The 17,845-nt window shown below is 36.9% G+C and overlaps 1 protein-coding gene across 1 annotated transcript in view; it reads left to right on the top strand.

The window, feature by feature from the left end:
• USH2A (usherin) overlaps positions 1-17,845 on the top strand; it is a 391,434-nt gene that overhangs the window by 265,930 nt on the left and 107,659 nt on the right. Inside the window, exons 41-44 of the mRNA XM_048935557.1 lie at positions 1-255; positions 10,609-10,943; positions 14,237-14,359; positions 17,200-17,363. The exon at positions 1-255 is cut by the window's left edge and continues 374 nt beyond it. Of these exons, the coding sequence (XP_048791514.1) occupies positions 1-255; positions 10,609-10,943; positions 14,237-14,359; positions 17,200-17,363 (877 nt within the window). The remainder of the gene's footprint in view (positions 256-10,608; positions 10,944-14,236; positions 14,360-17,199; positions 17,364-17,845) is intronic.

Below are 17,845 nucleotides of genomic sequence, written 5' to 3'. Positions count from 1 at the left end.
CTTACAATAGAAAGGAGGGTAAAAGGAACAGAACAGCTATCAACTGTGGTGACTCTTCCTTTCAGTCAGTCCATGAGCTATATTGACCAGAGTACTGCACTGAGCCCTTGGCAGAAATATGAATACAGGATACTGATGAGCACTGTTAATGGAGGCACAAACAGCAGCGCATGGTCAGAAGTTACCACTCGACCATCAAGACCTGCAGGTGTTCAGATACCAGATGCAGAAGTGCAGGGACCACGTTCAGTTAAGGTAGAGATCATTTTCATCGCCTCATGTCTTTAACAGGTTTGTCCTGTAGTGACTTGTATTTAAGAGAGACATCTACTGGCTGAGCTAACATTTATTTGCTGCAGGGGTAGCTAAATAATTAGCATCTATCCTTAGGTTCAAAAGCATTACGTTCCTTTCCATCTTCCCTTTTTGCTAGCCTCTTGCCATTCTACTCCAATTCATTTTTTTCTGTATACACCTGATGTAGTTTGAATATTAAACTTGAATGCTTACCTTTAACTCCCTAATCAGATCAGAAAATAACCTACTACCTTCCCCAATATTTCAAGGCTTCATTAAAATGCTAAGTAAAAAGAATTTTTATGTAATTCAGTAAGCCTAATATATAGCAATCAGATTTTGTAAAGCAGCAAAGAAGAAAAACATAGCAATATTGTTCTCCTGATTTACAATAGAATAGTCTTACAGGGCTACCTAGGAAGTTTTCAATTATTTGCATCGTTCTGTTGGGAATGAACTCTAGAGGACAGGATAACTACCATTGTTTTGGCTTGCATACAAACTTCATTCAAGGGAAATTAGTGTAACCAAACAAGAGGGATTTTTGTAGCTTAGAAGCCTCTTTTGTGTAAATACACACATGCTTCCATGGATTCAGTCTTGTACTAATGCCAAAAGTATTGGTACAGTAGCTTGCTCAACAGAGCACAAAACAAAGGACATTTGCATAAGACTGAAGTTCATCTGTTAGATTTATTATTTTTGGTATACATCGTATTTTCAAAAGGTAAACATAGTAATGTTACCAGTGCAGTCTAAGCAGTTTGAGGGTGTGAATCTGAGCAGTAAACCAATGATGATTTTTTGCTTTGTTTGTGCATAATTTTAAACTATGATTAAAGCCACTCACGACTAGATATAAAAAAAATCCTGAGCTCTTAAACTTATGTTGTAATGTCTAAGGAATTGCTTGTTACATCCACATTAATGGCAAATGAGTTCAGTATGAGTACAGTGGTTACCGTAAGAATTAATAATGATCGACCTCTAGTAATTGTGATGAATTGCCAGACTGCTTATTGGAGATTTGGGCTATATACTTCCAAGACTCTACTATCTGTGTTTCTGTAAATACATCTTAATATCTACCACAGTTTACACTAAGACATATTTCATGGATTTACCAGAAGAAATAATGCTGAGTAAACAGCAGCCCTAGTTCAGTGGCTTGCTTACCATGTCCACGTTGTATTACATGAGCTTTTACACATTGGCTTCAACTATATTTGTGGAGAAAAAAGAAGTCACGGCAACCTTTAATGCTTCAGTTACTGTGATAAGGGCATAATAATTTTATATTTTGCCCATATTTTCTTCTTTCTCCAAATGCAGTCAACACTCAATCCCAATTATATAAGCACACGAATTATCAGCAGCTTTGTCATTTTTGACTGGATGTCTTTTCTTGAGATCAGAGGTGTGTGCTCAGCTGTAATTTTATTTTCTTTTGCTCAGTTCCAAGATTAAGGAATCTACCAATACTGTAAGTCAGTTTGATCATTTATTTCTTCTGAAACGTGAAATCAGACAGTGCAGTCTTCACTCTCTAATCATTTAATTACGATAAAACAATGCTTTGAATTTTTTTCCTTTCTTGCCAAAGAATTTGAATGCTCTTTTTTCCCTCTTCTTATCCAGTCTATCATTAACATTCAGAAGTCTTTAAAGCCCTTTAATATCATCACTGTATGACCTTCTGTACAAATCGTGGACATTCTTTGTGTCACTGCTGCTCTTGCAGTTTTGAGCTTGGTTTTCTCTGCTTGGAGTCTCGTTTTTATTTAGTTTGTTAAGACTAATTTCTACCAATGATATTAATGGTCAGATGTTTTTATTTCCACACTTTGATTTTGCAGTTCATTTTTCTTGATTAAAATATTTAGATTAAAATGTTAAAAATTAAATATGGCGGCATTTAACTGATAAAAGTGACTTAAGTGTATGCTTTTCCAAATACACTGTATTCTAATTATCTGACCTGTAGTGAAAATTCTCTTTCACGGTGTACGAACTATTGGTATCCTTTGACAGTGCTGACAGAAACTCCTCCATCTTATCTAGTAATTTATTTAATTTAGTTAGTTTTATTTTGTTTTGTTTAACCTGATAGTTTTCATAATTTGAGGGCAAGAGGCATGCAAAAATGCCATGTATGACTTGGTACAAATCCTGTATATTCTGACAATTAAACATTACTTCTGATTTCTAAGGTTCTAAGTGTCCCATAAAAATCTTACTCATTCGGGACAGCAAGAGATTGTTAGTTTTTTTTATTATTACTGTCATTTACAATACTTTCTAAAAACTGAAATAAGGTTATAGGTGCGGGAGAGCTTATTGCAGAACATAACTGAAAGAACTGTGGAACAACTTTGTTGCACCGTTTTTCTCACCTTCTGCTGCTTGGCAGATAGAAGCAGCCTTCCTTGTTAGTCTTCTCATAAGTCAAATGGGTTATTTTGCTAGTGGGTGGTATGGTTGTTTCCCTCTCTTTAAATCTGTGGCATGTTCATTTCAGAGTAAGATTCTGAAAGCTAGTTGACATTGCTATGATATTGAGATTCTATTATGCAGTCTGTGTCACTGTTCTGTTGTAGGAGAATATGAGATAATCCAAGTAGCGTCCATTTAAAACTTTTTTTTCTCTATTCTTTCTACCAAGATAGAAGATCTGTATAGATAACTCCCCAAGCCATTTTTGCGTCTTCAACACAGACTTATGGTACATAGGCTGCTCCATAGGTTGCCTCCTACTTTTTTTCCAAGTTACAAAGAGCACAGTAAGAGGATTTTATAGTGTTTTGAAGCTGAGAATGTTCTCTATTTTTTCAAAACCACCACCATTAGCTATGTATTTTCACTAGAAGATCAAGAGCCTGCATGCCATTCTTGTAAACATCTTGCGTGATCATCCAAAACAAGGCTTGTCTTCTATGTCCTGTCACCACTACTGAAATGCACCACCACCACCTCACTGTACTCACATCACTGTTGGGTCTCTCTGAGGAAGTGTCAATGAATGTCATTGGGTGCCATTTTTCCCGCATGGAGGAATTCAGCAACACACCTTTGCTTCATACACACTTCCACATCAGACTCCATTTTGTCAGAGTGCCCCTCTGCTGCCATCTGTCACACAGCAACAATACGTAAGGGATATTGGTGGGAAAGTTCAATCTCTGCTGTCATACCACCAACATCCGCCTTTGCTGTCACGGGCCAGTATAACAGAATAGGAGACAGTACTTTAAGAGCAGCCTTAATTGTTTCCAGGCCAGAATTACTGTGATGTTTTTTGCGAGGACTGTCAATTGCTGGTTGAAAAGCTTTCATATGTGGAAGCGGGTTGGATCAGATTTGGAACTGTTTTACGTTGCTGTCTTTAAACTCTGAGGAGAGTCCCAGAATTGCAGGCTTTCTCCCCTGAGTAGCCTACTGTTGAATCAAATTTGTGGAGTCTGCTTGTGCTTTACAGCACTCTCATCTTGTTCAGTATCTACGATGGTGAATCTTAAGCAGAGAATGCAAAATAAGCTATCTCTACAAGAAGGAGCCAATATGGGAGTTTAATTACCCCTTGCCCTAGAGAGAGCTGTCCTTCCAGGTTAGCACAGAAAGTATTGGAAGGGCACTGTGGGAAAGATTAGTGAGAGACTCCTTTACCAAGCCAGGGTTGCAAATCGATAGAGGCTTTCAGCTGTCAGTGCAACCAATCCCTAAACCAGGAGTGCAAATATTTACTTATACTGAAAACAGAGAGAATTTATTAAAAGAGAGAGAGAGAAACATATTTCCATTCCTTTATTTAGTCATAGAATCAATATAAATGATTTGAGGATGTGAGGAATTCAAAGCACTCCAGGATAGTACTCACTTGAGTATACAGCTTATTTTCATAGACCAAAGCTTTCACTCTGCAAGGAGGAAAATATCATCACAGCAGGTCACTTGGCATAAACACTTTTGATGTGTATGTGCTCCTTTAACATTCTATTTTAATCAGAATGGACTGATATCTCTCAGTAACATTTAACTTGCTTTCTTTTGTGCAGCAGGAAACGTAAAGCTGTCAATAATTTTTAAAGTACCCATTTCTGTGACACCTGCATGATATTTTTTAATATTTGCTGAATTGATAATGTTTGTGGTAGTAGAGTATACTGCACAATAAACTGCTTTTGTGGCTGATTAAATGCCAAAGTGAAGTGGAGGTATTCAGCAACTGCAAAAACCACTTATTTAGTATATGCCAATGCCATGAACGTTATTCCTGTTACACAAGATTTGCTATACCTTAATATACAGAAGTATCAAAGAAATTGTTTCCTTTTCTTGTGAGGGTTGCAATTGCTGTGATGCTTTAATCTGACACTTCACACTGATATGACATTCAAGAATGTGGCTAGGTTGAGTGGCTCGAGAAAGAAGCTGGTTTACACGGTGAATAATTATTTAAAGGAATTCATTGTGTAGGAAAAGCATTATGTGGCTGTGTACACTGAATTAAATTAACTGCAGTTTGTAAATTGTCCAACTTTGGCCATTTAACTTTAAATAGAAAGATTTCCCTTTTGCTGCTGTAGTTTTCCCTTAAGATCTTTGGCAAAGGGAAGGCAGCTGTAATCTTAATTACTGGCTCAACTGGAGACTTGCTGATGAGTATTTGCCTGTCTTGTTTTCCTAGCTGACCAGTGCTGCCACCTAGACTGCCCATAGACAAGAAGCTGCAGCCATTTTCTATCTTTCTTCGTGTAACTTTTTAGGAGATGGTGTGAGCTGTACTTAATCATGAAGTTTCTCTTAAGACAAAGGAAAGATCTTTCTTCTTGGTGTGCAGATAGGTGATAAGAGATTGATTTCATCCTGGGTGGTTGAAATAAGTACCTTATTGGCATATAATTCTTGTGCTCCAGTATTCCTTCATTATAACATCAGCTGCAGAAACTTCTTTCAAATTTATTAGATGCAAAATGAGAAAACCAAAAATTATTATAATTTATTTGACTTCTCTCTTGATTCATGTTATGTACATATTGTGTGTTAGAAATGCAGTATAGTTGTGATTCTATGGCCCCGAACTGTCATTCTTCTTTCTAATTTCTTTTGTGTGTGTTGATTTCAGACCATGTCATTAATTCTGTAGTAATTACTTCCGTTTCTCAAGTATTTCCTTATGGCTCTCTGATTGAGGAAGGGTTCTAGGCTTCTATTTCCAGTGCCGTTTATATTTGTTGTCACCTTCAGATGACAATCACTTGAGTTACAGTTCACCTGCCATTTTCTTTGCATGTAAGAAATGGTAACATAGATAAATAGAGTGGAAGCCTGCAGACTGAGCAGTCCACAACCTTTCCTGTTGCCAAAGTAGCTATTTCTAGTAACTATTTTTCAGATTTGACCAATAAATTGGATCTAAAAGTCAGAAACCAAAATTAACAGGGCCCAATATATATACATATGTTGAATTCTGTCCTTTATTGGCTCAGAAGTTGGACAGTGGACAGCTAAATGCCTGTTGTCATTGTTGCATTGAGGCTGGAGCTACAAGGCCCGAGAGAAGATTTCAGTTGTGCGGAACGGATGCCACTTACACTTCACTTATGTTGTGAAATAGCTTTAGTTACAGTTTGAGTACGATTTGTGAAAAGAAAGCTGTTTCCTTTATTATTTACCCAATTCCTATGAAATTACCAACATAGATGCGTGTTCTGAAGTCACTTTTATCTCGTGCTTTAATGTGTGCTGCCCTGTGAAGTTGCTTCTGATTACAGAGGGTTGGATGTTGTTGGAATTGTTGCTGGAATAACTCCATGGTTGCTGAAGCTGGTGAATAACACAAAAGTGAAGCTTTAGCTTTTACCTCTGTGATAAAGCATGACGTTGATAAGAAGACCTCTCCTTCAGGTTAAACTCCTAGTATTTTGTTTCTTCATTCTCAAAATGCTTCAAGTGACAGTTGTCTAAGAATATTTTAAGAATATGAGCAATCCTGACATCTGCTCCTTGAACGCTGAAGGTGTGTAGGCCTTGAATGCAAGAAGACCTGGCAGGTTTATTTGGAGGAGGAAAAAGGTTGGGATTTGTTCACTTCTATTGCAGTTTTATGCAGGTATGCCTGGTGCACTGGGGAAATTATTTAGGAGCAATCAATCCTTGTGTGAAGATTGCCTTGTAGTGCTGCTAAGGTCAGGGAGACCTTGGTTTATTTGCCACATAAGTGCTGCTTGAGCGACTTAGGATACACCAACACCCATAGGAACAACCTTAACTTACACACCAGAGGTTTTCCACATTTTAGGATTGTGATTTCTTGCACAGCTTGCTCATTTAGTACAGATCATACAGCGAGGTGAACTAATCAGGTTTTCATCTGCGTATCCCCCCATCTATGAGACAGCTAGAGAAGTTTTTGTAGCAGTAGTCTGTTATTGCAAAGCTGATTGTACAGTTCTTCTGTGATAGTGCTGAAGTTTGATATAATTCATCTGCAAAGTCTGTAAGAGTAATTATCATTGACCTCAGTCAGGATTTGCTTTTCTGGTGTGATGCTGGCTTCTGATTGAAACCTGGTATAATTTCTGTGAGGTCAGATGAAACCTCGTGACAAAATTAATCTCCCAGCTACTTCTGATTTTTTTATTTTTCTTTTGCGAAGGACGGTGGTTCAGTGTCTAGAGTGCAGAATTGGGATAGTCTTTCTTTTCAGGTTTTCTTCTTTCTGTTATGTAACTTATTCTGGGATTTAGTCTATTCATCAGTAAAACTTAAATGATAACACTTGCAATTTGAGACTAACACTGCGCTCTGAGAGCAACAGTGAAAAGCTCTCAGTAGTGTATTTATTTAAGTTCGTAGATATTACAAGCAGTAGCAAGGAGAAATTAAAATAGAATGAAGCCAAACATGCTGATTTGAAAACAAACTGTTAAAGCCAGGCCTGAACTATTAAAACAGTTAAGTGCAAATGCCTCCCTTACCATAGCTCTGAACTAAACTGCGGGTTTCAACTGCTGTCACAGAAAAAAATAAAAAATAAAAAATAATTAAAAAAAAAAAAAAAAGACTTTCAAGGTTATAAGTGTTTAATGGGGAGAAAATGGCTAATTTCTGTCTCTTTAAATTTTGTGGTGGAGAAAATAAGGTGCTTTGATCTTTAAATGACAGCTTCCAGAGTCATTACATTGAATCAGTTAATCTCTCCCAGTAGTTACCTTATTCTCTCTTCCTCATGGGCATCCTCTTTCATGGTCTCAGTGCTGAGCTTCAAATCAATGAACAAACTGTTACTGCTTCCAACACAGCCTGTCTAGTGAGCTTTCCTGCTTTCATGCATTGCCAAGCTCTTACCTCAAACCTTGGCGCATTGAAGTGGAGAAGTGATCCAGCAGTGTCATATGTGTTAACCAAGCTGCCTCCATCACCTTCCTTTACATCATATTTGTCAGGCAGTCCCTTGACCTTGGCCTGTCACTGAAGTGAAAAGACAACAGCTTTCCTTACCGAAGAGAGAGAGGCTGGTTGATAGCTTCATGTCCTGCCACTGCAAGCTGACATAGGCAACTCAAAGCACGTCAGCTGACCAGTGACTCTCGGTATCCTTGGTCATCCTTTTGTCTAGTTCTAAAAATATTAAACAAAACAGTAACTACTCTTCATATCTTTGCGTGATCTACCCATGCACAGAAGAAAATAAGTTTCATTTCTGTGTTATGGTTCTGCTGATTGAATTATTCAGCCTGGTTTTCACTTCTCTTAAAAAAAAATTTCCCAGTGTAAGCCCCATGCAGCATATAGGTTATGCACACTATGAAAACTTTTTATCTTCTAGTGCACAGCAAATACTGTGAAGGAACACCTGGTGACTTCCATATTGCATATAAGACTCATGAACTGAGATTCTGGCGTTGTGTCTGTTCTTCTCACGACATTAACACAGTCCTTATGTCAAGGAGTTACATTATATGACAAGTCCCGTGCAAATTCTATTATCTAGTTTTGTTTGGCTAGACATAAAATTTGTGTATCTAAAATGCAGAGTAAAAGGAGTGATTAAATAAGATTTTGTATAAGGCGAGCATTCATAGACAGTGTTTTCTTCTGAGAGGGTAATACCAGGAATGTTCCAAAGCATTTGACATGCAGGTCTTCTATTAGATGCTGCCTTGCATTTAGCAACAAGTAAGAGGGTTTTTCTTGCTGGTAATGACAAATTGTACTGTATTAGCACTCTGAAAAAAAAAAAAAATTAGAATATATTATCTTCAGTCACACTTCACCAAAGCAAAATTTCAGAACAGGTGCTACACCTCTAATATATATATATATATATATATATATATATATATATATATATACCTCAAAATATATATATATATAATTGTTGCAAAAATGTGTGTTTTACTGTGGTGTTCCATCCGTTGATGTTTTCTCTGCTTTTTCAGTAACTCCAAAGTAAGTCCCCAAAAATAAGCAGCCCATGCACACTCCCCTTTTTCTGTGCTATATACAATGCATCCTGTTGGTGTGTGCAGTATGATAACAACAAAAAGCATTGGGATTGGAGACTTCACCCGAAATTTACTGACCTGAATGCTTTCTAATTGCACTTGAAAACAAAACATTCTGTTGCCTGCTTTAATAATCCACTCTTGTCTGCTTCTTAAACTTACAACCAGATCTCATTAACTACCTTAGAATGAGAGTTCTGCTCAGTGTCTGTGAGAACAGTGCAGAACTGCGTCCTACATTCTGTGAAATTTTGCAGTGCTGTGTTTATAGTACTTTATTTGTTTGATCATTATTTGGGACCACAAGTAACAGAAATCTGAATGCAGCATTTGATAATTAGCCAGAGCTAAGCCTTTCCTATGTGGGCACCAATAATCTTGTTTGTGCTGTCTTTACTCAAAATCACCCTGTTTCTAATTCTCTGTTTAATTGTATTCCAGATTCTGTTATCAAAATCCTTCAGCTTTCTCTAGTACTTTGCTGCCAGGTTTCTTGCAAGTCTGACAGCCTGAGAGGTCCTTCTGTACCTAAGATATAACACTTCCTAATCCCCAGGAGTCCTTTAAAAATCACTTTTAAATCAAGCTTCTCTGTTTCCATTGCCTTCTGTAATAGTGTATATACCATTTTAAAGACACTTCCTTCAGATACTGGAGAGAATTATTGAAAAACATTCACCTTGAGGTATCTCAGTATCACAACGTCATTATTATATTTGTTTATTTTATTCTTCACATATCTTCGTCTTGATGTTCTCCAGTTCTGTGTCTTTTCCATCGTTGGATTCAAACCTTGCATGTCCCATGCACGGGAGGAAAAAAGCAGCAGTTGTTTTAGATGAGTGGGTCAGGAGCAGGGAAAACAGGCACAGGGATGAGAAAAGAACTGGTGCTATACTTCCTACACTGAGAGTTCTAGGGAATGAAGGACTAATCAATGCTATTATGCAAACTTTATAAACTTTGAGTTTCTTTATAATAGTTGCATGTCCTCATTACGTTGGACTGAAATCCTCTCTCTCATGATACATTTGCAAAAAGCCTTACAAAAGTATGAAGAGCATCCTTGCACTTTATCACAGTTTATGGTACAGTGATTTGGGGTGATTCCTTACTGGAATTGGTAAGAGTAATACATAGATAAAATGCATTTGAAAAAAAAAAAAAAAAGTATAAATCAAATCAAGACAGAAGCATAGCAGCGTTAAGTATTCTCAGCATAATTTTATAATTTTGAAAATTGAAAAATGTTATTTGTCTGATATTAGCAATGTAATTTACTGAAAAATGAAAAATAGGAGATTTCATCATATAAGAAGTATGAAAAGTCTTGGCTTTTTTAGGAGCTAATGCAATTATACATTTCTGAAAATGATGCAAATATTAAACAAGATTTGTTCTTACTCTACCAGTAAGAGGCAAACACACCAAGCAGTATATCTTAAGCAAATAAAGAACAGTGGTATTTATGATGCTCAGTGCATTTTTGCTAATGCACCTGAATACCTTTAGAATGAAGCGGAGCGCTCCCATTTTATTGGTCCAGCTTGATGGTAGATTTTCAATGGCTAGTGTCATCTCTGAAACCCCAGACCAGAAACCCTCTCTGAAATTAAAGGTTAGATTTCTGGCTGAAGTACCTTTAAAAATCAGTCTCAGATACCTGAGTCAAACACGAAGTCTGTCATGACAGAGAAGTAAAAGCCCATTTGAGTTTATGTCTGTGCCCATTTATACCATGTTGCATCTGTTTTTCCGCATACTGCAGTCAGTCATTTATTTTTATATTTTTCTCCTTCTTCAGGTCTCATGGAAACCTCCTCTGATACAGAATGGTGAAATCCTAAACTACGAGATTCGCATGCCTGATCCACGAATTGTCATTGCTGGAAATTCTGCATCAACATTAAGTTACTTGGTGACTAATCTTTTACCATACACAAACTACTCCATCACTGTAGTAGCTTGTTCTGGAGGCAATGGCTTACTAGGAGGCTGCACAGAGAGTTTGCCTACCAGTGTGACCACACCTTCAACCGCTCCTGAGGGCATCAGTCCCTTGTCTGTGACTCCGATCAGCGAGTCTTTTATTGCCATATCTTGGCTACCACCACTAAGGCCAAATGGTCCTCATTTGAGGTAAGTTTTTAGTTGCTGATGAATTAGCAGTTTTCTTCTATGTCTGACTCAGAAAATTTTAGGCAATGCAAACTTTATCATGCAATCTCTTCATTTCTCATTCTGAAGTTCCTCTTTCGGGTTCAGGTGCTCATGAGAGGACTTACAGAAATTGAGTATGTCTGGAGGCAGATAATGTTGGGTGAACTTTGAATTACTTTGAACTTCAGAGGAGACAGGACTATTGAGAGCACACGTGGCATCCATGCTGTGGAATTTACTGTTCTTGAAAGAATGCTTTCAAGAATCCTATGGGTCTTTCAAATCAGCACTGCCTGAAAAGGCAGAAAGAGCATGCATGGGATCTTTGCAAAGCCATATAACTGTTTTGCTCTGTAGGATCAGCTAGTTGTTGATGGTAGGTTCAGGCAATGTTTTGCTGAAAAGATGTCAAGAAAAACATGAGATCTCTGTGAACGTATGTGGGCTATTTATGACAAAGGTGGCATGATAACACAAAATAAGCTTCAGAACTAAACTTATTAATCAAGTTGTGAATGAAAGAGTAAAAGAAAGAGAAGTTAAAGTAATACAAGGTTCTAATCAGAAAATGCTTATTGTAAGGAAGTGGTAGGTATATAAATCTGGATTTTTCCACAGGAACTAAAATAAGGCTTTTCCTCTGAGATTTTTCTGCAATCGTGGAATGGGAATCTTGATTCTGTGATTACTATGTGTGCATTAAGAAAAACTAACAAACAAACAAAAAACCACCAAGGATTTGAATACATGAAGATTTAGAAAGTGCACATAATTTTAAAAAGTCAAATCTGTCTATCTGGTGCTTTAAGGTTTTGTGAAATATTGTCTGTAGACTTATATCTCCATAAGCCATCTGTAGCTCTCTTCTAGGTGCACTGATGGGCTCAGTAATTATCGTGTGATGCTATTTCAGTTGCCTACATTATTATACACAGTAGCTTGACTTTTTCTTCAGGCTTAATTAGAGCACACTACAACTGAAAAGCAGCCTGTTATTCTGGATTTAGCAACATGGCCATTTTACCATAGATTATTGAAGTAATTCCTACATCTGCAGATTTCATTTCCTTCATGGTGTGCCTGCCATGCTGTCCTCAACAAGAACCACCACTGGAGCAGCTGCTCTGTACAGCATGATGGAGCAATAAGTCTGCAGCAAGCAGAGCAGCAGCAGCAGCTGCCAGTGAAGGTGATTTGCACATGATCATAATCCAATGTTCAGAAAAATTCTGAAGTTTTTTGTAGCTTGTCTATGAATTACATTAGACAGATCATGCCAGGAGTGTTCCTAATGAAACTATAATAGTCTGTCTTTGGATTATGTTGGCATTGATAAACCACTGATGTGAGAGTTGTACTCTTACATAAAGTCACCTAAATATTTTTATGAAGTTGCAGTTAAATTAGTTTTTGTTATTTGATTTCCATAGTTATGTTCCCAGTTCCAGCAATGATAGTTTGGTTTCACATTGCTATGGTCAGTGTCACAATGCTGGCTTGTCTCTGTTGAGGATTATTTCCCCAAATCAATGAAGAAAGTTATCTGGAACTCCTGTGTATGGCCTTGCTTCCACGGTGCAGAGGTTTCAACTCCCATGAATCAGAGCTTATCAGCTGATTTCTGCACTTGAATCAACACAAAATCATTGTATGCAGTATCCATTATATACCAGCTTAATTCAGGGCCTCAAATCTGGAATGATCTTAACATCAAAAAAATGAAGTCAAATTGCACACGCAGCCAGTGGTCAGAAAGACTACTGTGATAGGATGTTGAACTTCTCCAGTGCAGAATGCTTGTACATCAAAGGAAATTTTTTCAGAAATAAGTGCTTAAGGGAAAAGTCTTCAAGATTTTTTTGGTGGCATTGCAGCAAGAGAACAAGGAGCACAAACTGGAATATAGGAAGTTCCATGTGAACACAAGAACTTAACAAGAACTATGAGGGTGACAGAGCATGGGAACAGGCTGCCCAGAGAGGTTGTGGACCATCTTTCTCTGGAGATACTCAAAACCCACCTGGATGCTTTCTTGCTCAACCTACTGTACAGAATTGCTTCAGCAGGGAGTTGATGATCTCCAGAAATCCCTTCCAACCCCTACAATTCTGTGCTGGAATTTGAAAGAACTGCATTTCCAGCTGTACTGGGGGATGCAAAGCAATTCAGAACTTAGAATTTTGCCAACTTAAGTGACTAAATAGACATATGTAACTATTGTTTTGATAAAAACCGCAGCTTACCATCCAAAGCAATTCCACTGTGGTAGAAGGTAGAAGAAAGATAAATCTCTAGTGACTTACAAAGAAACAATACCAAAAAAACTGAAATGAAAGTCCTATTAAAATTGTTCTGTGAAATGCAATAAAGAATAATAATCCTACAGGATTTTGAACAAATCTATATATTTGTTTCCTTTAGAATATAGTTTTCTGTGTAATCCCTAGAATGATTACAAAATACAACGTATAGTTTGTATAGACATGAAGCGACTTAATCTTTGTTAAATTCCATATAGACTTTATATAAAATATGAGAAAGAGTGAGTGATGCAGAGTGAGTGGAAGGGCTGGTCTGAATCAGGCAGTCCTATGGCAAACCTTTTGAAAGATGGCCTTCAGCTGACCTGCTGTTTGGATAACAGACGGGAATACACATTCAGCTACCCATGAAAGCCAGGAATAAGTAGTTTGGTCTTTCAAGCTCACATCATGAATAGCTACTCAAATACAATATTGTTTTGCTAAGCCCTGTCAATGGAAAAGTAAACTCACTCTATGCCCGTTTGTCATCTATAATCAACACTGAGATTATTTATGAACACGTTAAACACAAATGCACACTTAAGTAGTGTAAAATAGTAATAGCAAGGTTACATATTTCAGTACATTTGCAAGAGAGACATTTCAATTTCATATTCAGGAACAGCCTATGCATGTCAGATGACATGAGTCAAGTCTGTGCAAGACACTGTAACTGGACTATTTGGACTTGGACTTCATCTTCATACCATTTCCACAATTTTAAAATCTGTGGATTATTAAATACATTTAGTCTTTCCAATGAAAGTGCTCATTTTTCATTTTCAAAGCAGTTTAAGTAACTAAATGTTTTAAATCATTAAACATTAAATGGAATGTTTATCTCAGAAAGTTTACAGCTGTGAAAACAAAATAATATGTGGCTTTAAAAAAAAAAGATTTTTTTTTTTTTTTTTTGTGTAATAACATTAGTTGAGATAATCCTGGTGTTCTGCTTGTCTTTTGTGTTAGATATGAGCTCCTGAGACGTAAAATCCAGCAACCACTTGCATCAAATCCCCCTGAAGATTTAAATCTGTGGCACAATATTTACTCAGGAACTCAGTGGTTTTATGAAGATAAGGGTCTTAGCAGGTGAGATTACAAAAACTATAAAAACAAATGCTGGCATTTTGTATAGTGTATGTTTAATAGTTCAAAGTATTTCTTGTGTCTTTATGTAGTGAACATATTAATTATGTAATGAAATAGTTTTTGTCATCATCTTTGGTGTTAATCATTCTAATATGTGGGGATTTATTATTACTCGGTCATTCTTGACTCTTTCATGTATTATATTGCTCTAAAAGTCAAATGAATGTGCAAGTCTTGTGAAGTTTTAGCATCTGTGTGCAATCAAGCTATTTATATTTACATGTACAAATGCTCTAGTTTCGTACATATGTCTGATTTTGGCAAAATCATAGCACGTGCAGAATAACTGTGAAGTCCTAGTTAGAATACATCTGAAAGGTGGTTTCTGCATTGTTTTTTCTTGTGTGTTTAGCTTAATGATTGCCTTCATATCTCTGAGCTTGAGGAAAGTACTTAGTGCATTTTGAACAGATGTAATTTAAGGGCAGCTTTGTTGTAGCTTCATCATAATTAAATGTGGAGTGCAGAAAATGGGGAAAAGGAAGGTGCACTCTGTTTCTCGGGATATTATGGACGTACTGTGGGGTATAGAACAAGGCATTTGCTCTCATTCAGTCTTTATTTCCCATCACAGAGTCTAGGCTAACATCTTAAAAACAAGCAAATACCCTCTTCAGAAATCCTTATGGAAGACGCAATACAGATTTTGCATTGTTCTTTTGCAAGTAAAGTTTTGGTAAAATATTCGTAGATGTTTTCAGAATGTGTGTCTTCTCTGTGCTTGTGAGCTGGCATGATTTATGAGGACTGCATATCAATCGCTGCCCGTCAAATACATGTACATTACTTCTACTTTGATAAAATCTGTCTGGGCATCTCTGCTGAGCATGATGTGAAGCAGCAGAACGTGGTCTCTGCTCTTGAGTGTTGTTGTATAGACTGAACTGAGCCAAGGGCTAGGGCCTCTGGCTTTTCCCTGCCTGCTTACTGTAAGCATCTGATCATGCATCATGCAGCCGTTCTTTAATCCAACCCTGACCACATGTCCATTTCTTTCTTAAATCATGATTGAAATTTACCATAGAATTTCCAAGTTGATTATTAGGAAAAACACCGTCACCAAAAGAGCAGTGAGGCGTTGGAATAGGCTGTCCGAGGAGTGGTTGTCACCCTCCCTGGGGTATTCAAGAACCATGTAGATGTGGTGCTGAGGGATGTAATTAGTGAGCAGTGTTGGTGATAGGTTGACAGTTGGACTAGATAATCTTAGAGGTCTTCTCAAACCTTAATGGTTCTATGATTCTTTGGTCTTAACATAGCTCTTTTCAGCAGTGCTGGAACAAGTTCCCACAGTGTATCAGTGGCAAAAGGAAGTTTTTGGGTTGAAGCAATTGTGGCCAGAAAAGTGTGCCCATCCATTGGATACACCTGAATGCTTGTTTTGGAGAGGGCTTTGCAGCCTAAAACTGTCTTTTTGCTTTTTGTGGCTCAAGAGGAATTTGTGGCTAGAAAAAAGATATAGAGGGATTCTAGCCTTACTTTTCACGGAAAATCTGAATCTCAAAATTTATTTTACATATTTGTGTCATGTTTAAAAATGTGTCTTTTTATTATATTCCTGTGTCTCTTTATTATATTCTTGCCAGAAGTCTATTTTGGTAGTGGTTACTTCAAATGGCTGTTTCATTGCTAATAGATTAGTGTTCTAGTAGTTTTCAGTGTTGAAAATGTGAATCCAAAAACAAATCTGATATTTTCACTCTTAACTTGCAAGACTAGAATAGATCCCATGCAGGATCCAGGAAAATATTCATCCAGTCCAAGAAAATATCATATGCTCACGTGTGCTGTGCTCACAGTGTATGTTGTCATCTTTTTTAAAAATGCCTATCATTATAATGGGATCTATGAGGTCCCATTAGTTTCCCCTTCTTAGAGGAACTGTTAAAGCTTAGCTCTTTGGAAAATAAGGCTGGGTGGTTGCATTATATAGAGTTCTAAAATAAAAGAGTAAAAAAAAAAATTAAAAAAATCAAAATAAATATACATCGTTAATGGCTTTTTATAGAGAAATCTCCAGATATTGAGTATTTGCAGTTCCTTTATTGTATTCATAGACAGTTCTTTCAGTGATGTAGATTCAGCAAAACTTTGAACAAGATTATCCTGTGTTATTGTAATTACACAGTTTTGCATCAAGCTTCTGATGATGAAAATAATTTTGAGATTATGGAATCTCCCTTAATGTCATTTGAGTTAGAGAATAAATTATGGAGTGATACTCACTTGATTTACTAAATATACATGTAGAATTTAATAAATCTGTATAAGTTCAATATAAACAGTTGCAAAGAAAATTACTTTATTAAGTGGATTTGCATTATTAGGTGCTTTTTTTCATGTTTTTGCAGTGGCAGAGTCCTGACTGCGTGGTGAATCACTTTTACAAATGAGATTCTGCAAGTTAAAATCAATGTGTTTCCCTAAAGGGGAAAAAAGCCTCATTTGATTAAATTCTGATCCAAATTTTGGCAGGATGCCACTACTGTAATTACATATTGAATTGAGCTATAATCTCTCAACACCTCAGAAGCTACAACTATGAAGAAGTGAAATAACGTGCTCTATTCTTGTTACCATGTTAATGGTGCTAAATTATTTCCAAGAATAAGACAGCTCTTACAGAGTCTTCATTGGTGCAAGGCATGCAGCTGCAATTTTCTGAAGAGGGTGGTGGGAAAAAGGAGCAACAAAACTTTGGCTCAGGCAGATGTGTTAAAACAAATGTTTTCTCCATCTGCATTTTTTTCTTCCATGTAATTATTTTTAAAATGTCTTAGGTACACAACATACGAATACAAGCTCATAGTGCACAACGAGGTAGGATATACATCAAGTGAAGAAGTGATAGCTACTACATTAGCAGGATTACCGGAGAAAGGAAGTATCCTCATTGCACGTGCTGTTAATCATACTGCTGTAGAAGTGGAATGGTCAAAACCAAGTAAGTGTGCTTAGTATTTACTCCAGTAACTAGATGTTAACCTGCCATCACTTATGTTGATCTGCTTTGCTCTCATAGGAAATACAGTCCTTGTCTTGATTTATAATGCAGCTAAGTGTCCTTGAAAGGAGAGGGAAGAAACAGGGGGAAAAATGTGCACATTTTGCTATTTCTCAGTCATGTTTGTACTTACTATATAGTATTTCTGCAGAAGGAGAATAGTGGAAGCAAAAAAATTAATTAATGCAAGATCATGAGAAATCAATACCACAGCACCCAAAATTCTGTTGTCTTTGTGTTATATTTCATCTCTTTGTATGAAAATCTACATATATGTTCCTTCAAGATGAGAGGATTCACTTTCTCTCTCCTTTTACTCTTAAAATGGATTTGGCCAATTTCTCTAGTTAGTTAGCTAATGCAGCAGTAGGGAATTTCTTCATGACTTACATGCAAATGATTTTATAAGGACTGGGTGGTGA

This window comes from Lagopus muta, chromosome 2, assembly GCF_023343835.1.
Source record: "Lagopus muta isolate bLagMut1 chromosome 2, bLagMut1 primary, whole genome shotgun sequence".
Taxonomy (NCBI): Eukaryota; Metazoa; Chordata; class Aves; order Galliformes; family Phasianidae; genus Lagopus; species Lagopus muta.
This window is presented reverse-complemented; position numbering and strand designations above follow the sequence as displayed.